Consider the following 11,888-nt stretch of genomic DNA (forward strand, 5'->3'; position numbering starts at 1 on the left):
GGGGGGTCAGAAGGTTTGGGTGGGGGGTATTTCTTATGTTTTAAATAGTGCTGTCAAGTAATTTATTTTATTTTTTTTAAATCTAATTAATTACATAATGTGCCAATTAATTAATCAAATTAATCTCAAATTAATAGAATGAATTAATAAACATGCACATCATGTGCCCATTAATTAAAGATAAAGTTTTTATTAAAGATAATAGTTATTGTGTTAATTTAGAAAAAAACACTGAATAGACATTGCAAAAAAGTAGCTTTAGAAAGAAATATAAGTAGCTTTAGAAATAAATATTTTAATTCAACATACAAAAATACAAATAAATAGGCTAGTGAAATATAAAATTATTTAAAAAAAAGAAACAATACTCTAAATATAAAACTAAAAGCGCCAGTAGGTGGAGACAAATCCCTGTCTTAATAAGTGAATGATTTAGTCATTCATTCAATCGATTCGTTCAAACGGCCGATTCATTCAGAAACGAAGCAAGTGATTGCCTTTATGAATGGCTCACTGAATCATTGATTCAGTCGATTCGTTTAAAAACTTGGATTCTGTGTGTTGATCAGAGACGCACAACAGTTCTCCTTATTTTTGTTGGCGAAATTACTGACAATGTGTCAAATGTAATTATTCACACCTTATCTTCATTATAGTAACACGTGCAACTTTCACGCGCATCTGACTAACATTACCACACGCTTGTATTTTAGTGTTGCTGTTAATGTTGTGGTTATTTTAGCAAATGGTTTTCTCCGTAAATTCAGTTCAACAGCATTAAGTTGAAGAGGGTAAACTTGATCTCGACTGAATCTGCACATGCATTTCAGGTGTTCTTGCTCCGTCCAAGCAATAAATGCATGTCTTTGAATGAGTGCTGTAATTAAATCTAGCGTATGATTAAAACGATGAGTGGGTCCGGTGATGCTTTGCTTGACTCCAAAAGAGTTTATTAGGTCAGTAAACGCAAGTCCTAATGCATCATTTGTATTATCAACATGAATGTTGAAATCTCCGACAATTGGCGCTTTATCAACAGTAACCAATAGGTCTGGGAGGAAATCTGCAAATTCTTTTAGGAAATCTGTATATGGCCCTGGTGGTCTATACACAGTAGCCAGAGAAAGAGATACGATAGATTTCTTTTGCATATCTGACAGTGTAACATTAAGCAGAAGTATTTCTTTAAGGCAAAGTGTACAACTGTTAATTTGTGGAAATGACAAATAACTCCTTGAATTGTAATTATGATGGCTTCAGTGGAGCACTGGTTATTTGGACTACTTACGCATTCAATCGGTCCGCTATTGTCTGCCAGGCCTTTTCTCTTTGTTTTATTATAGCAGCTGTATTTCCCTTTTTACATATTATATGTTTCACCTTTTCATATGTTTCCATTAGAAGCTGTTGCTCAGTTGGGTTTATTAGGTCAGTAAACGCAAGTCCTAATGCATCATTTGTATTATCAACATGAATGTTGAAATCTCCGACAATTGGCGCTTTATCAACAGTAACCAATAGGTCTGGGAGGAAATCTGCAAATTCTTTTAGGAAATCTGTATACGGCCCTGGTGGTCTATACACAGTAGCCAGAGCAAGAGATACTATAGATTTCTTTTGCATATCTGACAGTGTAACATTAATTAGAAGTTGTTATTTTTTAAAGTCTAATAAATGTTGCAATTAATAGCTCTCAGTTATACTGTAACGTTGAATGAATAAAGTCAGTGGTTAAATACTACAATTTCATAGAGACATCAGTAGTATTGGTATCAGTGATACTGGCCTTCAGTCATAATATATTTTAAAATCAGACAGGGCTATAGAAATGCATATTAATATTTACAAGTAAATCTCCATATTATGCGTAGGCTAGCCTACTTTCTATCCGACCCCCCCCCCATATCTAGTTTTGACATCCATCAGGGGGGATCAAGCCTTCTTTAGGGGGGTCAGACCCCTCCAAACCCCCCCGTAATTCGCTCCCTGTTTTTCGGTAAGATACATTCCATGCGATATCATTAAATCTAGCGTATGATTAAAACGATGAGTGGGTCCGGTGATGCTTTGCTTGACTCCAAAAGAGTTTATTAGGTCAGTAAACGCAAGTCCTAATGCATCATTTGTATTATCAACATGAATGTTGAAATCTCCGACAATTGGCGCTTTATCAACAGTAACCAATAGGTCTGGGAGGAAATCTGCAAATTCTTTTAGGAAATCTGTATACGGCCCTGGTGGTCTATACACAGTAGCCAGAGCAAGAGATACGATAGATTTCTTTTGCATATCTGACAGTGTAACATTAATTAGAAGTTGTTATTTTTTAAAGTCTAATAAATGTTGCAATTAATAGCTCTCAGTTATACTGTAACGTTGAATGAATAAAGTCAGTGGTTAAATACTACAATTTCATAGAGACATCAGTAGTATTGGTATCAGTGATACTGGCCTTCAGTCATAAAAAAAGATGCCATTAATATACTGTCTTTATGTTGTTTGTACATTAATTTGAAGATTGAATGCGAAGCTATTGCGATATAAAAGTGTATTTAAAAGTTAATGCAATATAAATTATTTTCTAGGTGGGATTAATCGCGATTAATTTAAGAAGAATGCGATTTATTATTATTTTTAAATCGATTGACAGCACTAATATCTATTTTTTTATTTATTTTTTTCTGTTTAGATTTTTGGGTTAACGTGGCAGAACAACTTTGTATATAGATTTGTATGTCGTATGATTGCCTGATTACATGATTATGTTTAGTTCTGTGAGTGGCGTGTAGTTTTGATCTTTGCATTTTAATCCTATTTTGTGTAAAATGTGAAGATTCGTGTTTTTAGGGCTTGAAACCCTGACTAACATTATACAGTAAGTGGGAGCCAGGGAAAAATCCATCCTGTGAAAGTCGTGAAATGTCATAGTTGCTCTTGCTAACGGATTATTCCTGGTTCAGACTGTGTGTGAATGGTGATGATGATCTGCAGTGCATCAGCAGGATCTTCTGCACAGTTGGTTTTCTAGTCTCTTGTTCCTGTGGAGCGAATCTAAAAGTGCAGCTGGCAGCTTCAGACTGTGATATCGATTTATTCTGGCCACATGATAAGAGCTGGAGGTTGTATGGATTCTGCCCGGGAGGAGTGAAAAACACACGCTCGACTGAAGAAAATGTCCAGTTTCATGGTGCTCGTATGGCTGGACTGATATGAAACCGCAGTCTGGGAAGAGCCTTAATGCATTTCTGACAGGATGCGGCGGCAGGTCTTTTATTTCTCTGGCCGTGTCTGTCAGTAAATGGGCGAGAGTGCATAGAGAAAGAAAATAGAGATGGGGAAAGTGAGTGAAAAACTCTGCAGTGGCAGTTGTGACAGTGTTTCAGAAAGTGATGCAATGCACACTTATACTCTGTTCTAAAACACAGTGTGCTGCCTATATAGACAGCATTTTAAAGCATGTCAGGACACTGAGGCTGTTCCAAAAGATTCTTTTCAACTTTTTGTTAAAGTGCATTACTATGCACAAGCATGCCTGTGATGTTGCTTTAGAATTTGGCCAAACTCTGATTTTTTTTTACTTATTTCAGTCAAATTCTAAGGCAGCGTCACATGTAAGCTTGTGCATTGCATTCCTGTAGCTCAAGCAGTAGATCATGGTGCTTGCAACACCAAGGTCGTGGGTTCAATTCCCAGGGAATGCATGCACTGATCAAACATATACCTTAAATGCAATAAAATTCATTTTGGATAAAAGCATCTGCCAAATGCATAAATGTAAAACAGGGTTATTATAGTTAACTAAAACTGAAATGAAAACCTAAAATAAAATACTAATAAAAAATGATAAAAAAATTAAACCTAAAATTAACAAATTAAAAAATAAAATTCTAATCTAAAATGAAAGCATTTTCATTACTCGAAATAAATAATCAATCTTAACTGAAAAAAATATTTTGCCAGGGCAGTATCTCATTTTTATTTAGTTGAACTTGATGTACTAAAATAACTAAAATTGAAATAAAAAATTATAAAAGCTATATTAACATATTAAAAAAAAAAACTACTGAAAATGACAATAACACAAAAAATAACTAAAATTGAAATGAAAATGGAAAATTAAAAGTGATTCAAAATATGAATACAAACTATAATAGCGTCTCGGTAATACTAAAATAACACTGATGTAAATTGTAATGCATTGCAAAAAAAATCTCTATAAAAGTGGAGGAAGTTCTTACAAAGTAGTTTATTAAATACTGATATATATATAATTCTTATTAGTGTTTCACAAATTAATTATTGACTTCTGAGTTTGTAATTAATTTAGGATGCTGTCTATGTTAGACTCACTTGATGTCGGAGCAGAGCGCAGAGCTAATCACGCAAACGCTGCGATGAAAATATGATTTTCTCTGGGAATGAAACCACAACAAAAGTGTTACTGCAGAGAGCAGCGTTTGGGGAGAACTTCTCAGATCACAGGCTGACAGGCAGAGAGGCTCTTTTGAGTCTTGAAGAGTGACATGGAGAGCTGCTGGGTCATCGGCCCGTCACTCGTCACTTTAAATCATCAACGAGGAAATCCCACCCGTTTACAAACAGATCATTCCGTTTTTTAAGTTTCAGACCCTCTGCTTGGGACTCTCTGAAAAACAAAAAACATTTAGATGTATGTAGTTGCATTGAATATTATGCTTCCATCTATTTGGATTACACAGTTTTAACCCAAACACAATAATAAACATGCATATTTGTCATGCATATTGTAATAGATTTCTGTAATAGCACTAATAAACTGAATGTGGTTAAAATTCACACTAATCAGGTTTGTATGTTTATCATCAAATCAATCCAGTTTGTTTCAATATAATTTTATTTTAACTGAATATCGTTTGTTTCACAGCTAGACATATTTTAAGCATGTTCATTTTTTAAAACTGAACGAAATACATGTTTATAAAAATATATATTTATTGAACAGATTTGTGCTGATTCTAAACGAGTAAAATACATGCATTTTGAAAATATGATTATTTAAATAAAATCAATGACAAATGTCTGACAAAATCATGCATCACTTTAAGCTTATTAGTTTATTTATGTTAAAACTGTGTAATCCAAATAACATATGATAATGAGTAAATAATGACAATTTTCATATTTGATTGTATGATTCCTTAAAGTATTGTGAGATTTTATTTTATTTTAGCCGACTTCAGAGTTGCAGTTCCAATAGAAATTTTATATGAATTTTGAATTTGAAATTATATATTTTGTTTGTTCTTTTTTTAAATATGATACTGTTCCAGATAATGTTGATCTCGGGACTGTATTGAAGTGAAATAAATTCTAAATTACAGTTAAAATGGAGAATGTGTTTTATTTCGCGCCAGTTCGAGAGCGGTCAGTGAACGTCCAGCCGGCAGGTGGCGGTAGAGTTCTGGGTTGGTTTACATTTCTCATCCGATTTATCCGTAGAGAAAGAGCGTGCTGGACATGGCCGCCACAACAGTGACGTCCTAATCTAACCTGCAATTTTTATATTAAAATGTGTTAAACCACCACTGAATTCACAACAGGAGAGTGTTTTTTAGGGCTGACACCATGGGGAAGAAAGATAAGAGTGATCGAGGTAAGATGGATGCCATGCTTTAGAAATAAACACAATTTAATCAAAGTTTGATGGACCATGCAAGATCTGCTGTTATCTACCGTGTTTAACTAATGCAGCAGAAACCATTACAAAGGCATTATGGTTTAAAGATAACCATGAGCTTATTTCTGTTCAAAAGTAATATCATATAAACACTATGGTATACAATCTAAACAGACTCTTAAATCAGGAGTGCTCAATCCTGTTCTTCCATTCCCTTGTGAAAATGAAATGCCATTACTTATATTGCACTTATAGTGTACTTAAAGTGAATATATTAAAAAGGTGTATTTGTGTGTGTGTGTGTGTGTGTATATATATACTATATATATGCATGTCTATTCCATATCTACTATAATATTATAAAATATAATATGTTGCTTGCAAAAAATTATTTTGGCCAGAATAAACTTATGCATTTTTGAATGGCTGTTAATGAAACAAAGAGTAGCTTTTTACTCACATAATGATGTAGTTTTAGCAATTATCCAGCAGCAACTAAACCTGGTCGATTACTCAGCAGATGTTTGGACGTTTTGTGATCTCCGGACATCAGTATTGGCAGCAGCCATTGCAAACCACATATTGATCGAGCACTAGTGTCAATCTGTCTGTTTTTGGTTTGTTTTGCGTTATGTTCATTCTCCAGGGCTTTGTCTGCATCTAATTGAACAGTGCGGCTCCTGAGCGCTACAGAATCACAGATTGATTGTGTTGGCAGAATGTGGATGTGGTTTAGTATGCATGTGAAGCGTGAAGCATGCAAATTTCATTGGAACTAAATTTCAGCTGAGCTTCCCAGTCGGATTTGCTCCAGGAGCTCGACAACATTATAATGAGAAGCTGAGCTGCTGTCAGTCTCTTTGTGTCTGAAGACACGTTCTCTGTTCGCTCTTCAGCTTCTGATTCATGGTCTTACATGACCACAGTTTTCCAGTTTTCATGCATGAGAAAAACCCTGAGCATCTACAGCGGGACTGAGAACATATATAATTTTTTGAATTTCATTAATTATGTATATTATCTATTATTTTGTGTTAATTTTTTTCCTGTTACCATTTTTCCACATCAATATCAAACACCAAACAAATGATTCATTTCACTTTTTGCTGAAAACCTGACTACAGTTACAATACTTTTAAAATGTGTTCGGTCCTTTTTATAGCTTGAAATGGTCATTGATTGAGATAAAAAATCTGCATCAAGAGTCTTCAAACATTTGCCTTTTGTATTGTTTCACAGTAAAATAAATAAATAAATAACATACAGGTTTAGAATGACAAAGATATAATAAATAATAACAATATAATAACATGAGGATATTAGTGACAAAATGACAAAATGTTACTTTTTGATCGAGTGGTTCTTTAAAATATTGTAACATTTTATATTATTTTTATTTAATTTAATTTCGTTTTACAAATGCAATTCCACAAAGTAAGATGCAGATGAACAGAGAGGATATAATAATGAGTAAATAATGACAGAATGTTGAGAATTTTTTTGATTGAACTATTCCTTGAAATATTGTACGTTTTAAAAACATTTAAAAAATGTTGCTTGTACATGAGCTTTTAGATATAATACGTGACCCTGGAGCACAAAACCAGTCATAAGGGTCAATTTTTCAAAATTGAGATTTATGCATCATCTGAAAGCTGAATAAATAATCTTTCCATTGATGATAATAACATGAGGATATTAGTATATAATGACAAAATGTTACTTTTTGATTGAGTGGTTCTTTAAAATATTGTAACATTTTATATTATTTTTATTTTATTTTATTTCGTTTTACAAATGCAGTTCCACAAAGTAAGAGGCAGATGAGCAGAGAGGCAAATTTGAGGATATAATAATGAGTAAATAATGACAGAATGTTTAGAATTTTTTTGACTGAACTATTCCTTGAAATATTGTAAGTTTTGATATTTATTTGATTTTATTTTGACTTCAGAGTTGCAGATGAATAGAGACGCAAAGTTGAAGATCTTTTTTCCGTGTTTTTTATTTATGTTGCTTGTACATGAGCTTTTAGATATAATACATGACCCTGGAGCACAAAACCAGTCATAAGGGTCAATTTCTCGAAATTGAGATGTATACATCAGCTGAAAGCTGAATAAATAATCTTTCCATTGATGTATGGTTTGTTAGGATAGGACAATATTTGGCCGAGATACAACTATTTGAAAATCTGGAATCTGAGGGTGCAAAAAAATCTAAATATTGAGAAAATCATCTTTAAAGTTGTCCAAATGAAGTTCTTAGCAATGCATATTACTAATCAAAAATTAAGATTTGATATATTTACGGTAGGAAATTAACAAAATATATTAATGGAACATGATCTTTACTTAATATCCTAATGATTTTTGGCATAAAGAAAAATGCATAATTTTGACTCATACAATGTATTTTTGGCTATTGCTACAAATATACCCCAGCGACTTAAGACTGATTTGTGCTCCAGGGTCACATATATTATTGCCAAAAAACTAAACACTATAAATCCCTCGGCTCATATTCACCCAGATCATATTAATAGATGACAATTAAAGCAAAGTGCGGAGCTGTCCTCTTTCATGTGTTTCTAAGTTTACATTTAATTTTCTCTCTCTCTCTTCATTCCTGCTTTCTGCCGGCCTCGCGCTGCTGAAGGAAGTGGAGGTTTGTTTCTGTGTGATGTCTGTGTTTCACCGGAGGCCCTCAGGGGCCCGACTCATTAACAGTCTGGTTTACTGCCATTCAACAGCAGTATATGTTCAAACCAATAACACTAATCAAACATCTATAACCCTCTGGTCGACTGATTTACAATTTTAACAGAATTTTGAGTAAATATTGTGTATAACAAAGGAACATTTGAACTATTTGGTCTAGATCAGGATAAAATACCTCTTTGAATGTGTTTTATTTTACGTCACGCATGTGATTATATAATGATTTCTCTCTGGGGTTTCTCATCAGGATGACTACATCCGTACACTGGAAGGTCCACAGGCTTCGGATGAAAGTGAGTAACACAACATACTCTTCGCTTATAAAATCTCAAAACACGTCACATCAGAACCAATGAAAAAAATAAGATAGATAAAATGACCATTTTATATTATATAAAAATAAGAAGAAATATTTTGCTCAGAGAAAATGAAGCCTAAATGAATCTTATGTATTTATACTTATTTTTATTTTTATAATAATTATTATTAAATAATATATTTTTTTACATCACTGTAGTTGTTTGTTATGCCTTTAAGCTGATTCAAACCAAAATTGTACTACAATTGTTAGTTGTTGTTTTTTTAAATTAAAATTCATTCACATTACAATGAGAAAATTGTCATGAAAATATTACAATGCAAAAACAGTTCTTGATGGTACTAAAAATAAGCGGTTTTTTTTAAATCAAAGTGTAATTTTTTTTTTCTTTAATTTTAGGGAGACATTACCATAAAAAAATTATGCCTTTAGCACATTAAAATTAAAGTTGAAAAGGATTGTCAGTGTCATTTTAGTATCATTGAGATACTATTGTACTTTTAATTAGTTTTTTAATATTTTTTTATTTTAATTTTTAAGTTTTAGAAATGTTGTTGTATTTCTGTCATTTTTAAAAATATATCTACATAGTTTTTATTAATTTTTTATTTCAGTTTCAATGCAGTTTTCAGTTTTTAACACAGCAAGTTAATGATAAAAGGTACTTTTTTATATTTTTGTTTTCTTTTATATTTTATATTATTTCAGTTAATGTTTATTTTATTTTTTGTTTGTTTGTTTTAATTTACTCTAACTATAATAACCCTGTCCAGAGCCAACTCAAAATCTAATCAACTCTATGTATTTCTTAATGTAAATCTGTAAGGTACCCAATATTTCAGGATAAATCTGCTCAGTGTGCATCCGAAGCGCTCTGACTGTATTTCCATTTTTACACAAATATAATCCGTCTTCACTCATAAATGCATTTATTCTTCTGCTCGTAACATCAGAGATGAAGCATCAATCTGTCCATCATGATATAGAAAAATAATTAAAGGTCACGACCATGGGCTTTTAATGTGCACTGAAAAAAACATTTTGAAACAGTTTTCACTCAGTAAAAAATTATAGATGTATAGATGCAGACATTTGATGCTTTTGTGATGATTAGCATGGTTTGCACTTTGCCTTTTTGACAAAAAAAAAACGTTTTACTCAAATGTAAACGTCTTTATGAATGAGTCACTGAATCATTGGCTCACTCGATTGTTCAATCGGCTGATTCATTCAGAAATAAAGCAAGTGACTCTCTTTATGAATGAATCACAGAATCATTGGCTCACTTGATTCATTCAAGCGGCTGATTCATTCAGAAACAAAGCAAGTGAGTGTCTTTATGAATGAGTCACTGAATCATTAGCTCACTTGATTTGTTCAAACGGCTGATTCATTCAGAAACTGAGCCAAGTTACTGTCTTTATGAATGAGTCACTGAATCATTAGCTCACTCGATTCATTCAAACACTTGATTTATTCAGAAATGAAGCAAGTGAGTGTCTTTATGAATGAGTCACTGAATCATTAGCTCACTTGATTTGTTCGTTTAAAGAACTGATTCATTCAGAAACAAAGCAAGTGACTGTTATTATGAATGAGTCACTGAATCATTGGCTCACTCAGTTTGTTCAGTGTGAATGTGAAATTTAGCCAACAGCAAAACACAAATTAACAATGTAATATTTCCCTATATTCTCTTTTGAGTATTCAAATAATCCAAAGAAAGCATCTTTAAAACAAAAAGAAAAGTCACTTTCAAAATAAGATTGAATAAACATAAAAAAATCTGACCAAAATGTTTCTGTATAGGTGCATTGCCAAAACAAATAAATGAAATCTTCTTCAGAGGGATGACAAAAACAGCAGTTCACTTCAGCCAGTGACTATGTTTAGAAACGAGTCTTTAAGTCATTGATTCACTTGATTCGTTCAAAACCGTGGATTCATTCAGTAACGAATCATTGACAGGGCAGTGCCTTAAATGCCTTAATCATTTTAACACATTACTCTTTCCAAATTAACATGTTAAACGTGTTACAGCTCTAGTTTTAAAGGGATATTTCACCCAAAAATGAAAATTGTGTCATTAATTGCTCACCCTCACGTCGTTCCAAACCTGACCTTCGTTCATCTTCGGAACACAAATTGAGGTATTTTTAATGAAATCCGAGAGCTCTGTTTACATGAAGCGGAAGCAAGCGCATGCGTCGTAATACTCTCCACAATTGTTGAATAAAGTCGTTATTTTTATTTTCTTTGCGCACAAAAAGTATTCTTGTAGGTTTGCAAAATTGTGGTTGAACCCCTGATGTCACATGGACTATTATACCGATGTCCTTACTACGTTTGTGGACCTGGGAACATTTCAGTTGTGTTGCTGTCTATGAAGGGTCAGAGAGCTCTCGGATTTCATCAGAAATATCTTAATTTGTGTTCTGAAGATGAACGAAGGTCTTACGGGTTTGGAACGACATGAGGGTGAGTAATTAATGACAGAATTTTCATCTTTGGGTGAACTATCCCTTTAAGCAGCCACATGTTGGTGCAAATAAAACCCTCAACATCTTTTTACTAGGGATGTAACGATTCACTCAACTCACGATTCGATTCGATTCACGATTTTTTTTTTAACAAAATGAGATTTAAGACAAATTATAAATTAAATGTGTCCTTTTATTATTGCTTGGACAAAATACTGTACGTGTCTTTGTGAAATTGAAATATAACACTATAATAATATACTAATATGGCACTTGTAAATGATTGCTCTTTTGTTGGTTTTGATTGCTTCTATTGTCCTCATTTGTTAGTTGCTTTGTATAAAAGCATTTGCTAAATGACAAAATGTAAATATTTGTAAAATATTTGCAAAAATATTTGCAAAATGTAAATGTAAATAACAAAAGTTATTTTTTTTTATTTTAAAACAAGCCCCAACAAACTAAGGCTTTGTCTGTGCTCTTTCCATTTAAAATTAGAGGCAACCACTGCATTTTAATCATGATCCAAACAAAGATGCTGTATACATGCAACATGAGCAGTTTTTAATCTAAATTAGATTGTATAATTTATAAATTTGAATCAAAAATAGAATGGTTTGACTTCAGTTTGGTGAGACTATGCATAAAAAATATCTGCATGAAACAGAAACAACAGAGCTGAATGAGACGCAGATTCACTCTCCGCCAGCAGG

The 11,888-nt window shown here is 32.7% G+C and overlaps 1 protein-coding gene across 1 annotated transcript in view; it reads left to right on the forward strand.

Annotated features, from left to right (window-relative positions):
• Nucleotides 1-11,888, forward strand: part of LOC107732752 (testican-2-like) — a 54,956-nt gene that overhangs the window by 16,600 nt on the left and 26,468 nt on the right. Inside the window, exons 2-3 of the mRNA XM_016544172.1 lie at nt 8,315-8,323; nt 8,624-8,669. Coding sequence (XP_016399658.1) covers nt 8,315-8,323; nt 8,624-8,669 — 55 coding nt within the window. The remainder of the gene's footprint in view (nt 1-8,314; nt 8,324-8,623; nt 8,670-11,888) is intronic.

The sequence above is a fragment of the Sinocyclocheilus rhinocerous genome, unplaced genomic scaffold, assembly GCF_001515625.1.
Source record: "Sinocyclocheilus rhinocerous isolate Xijiao unplaced genomic scaffold, SAMN03320098_v1.1 scaffold159, whole genome shotgun sequence".
Lineage (NCBI taxonomy): Eukaryota > Metazoa > Chordata > Actinopteri > Cypriniformes > Cyprinidae > Sinocyclocheilus > Sinocyclocheilus rhinocerous.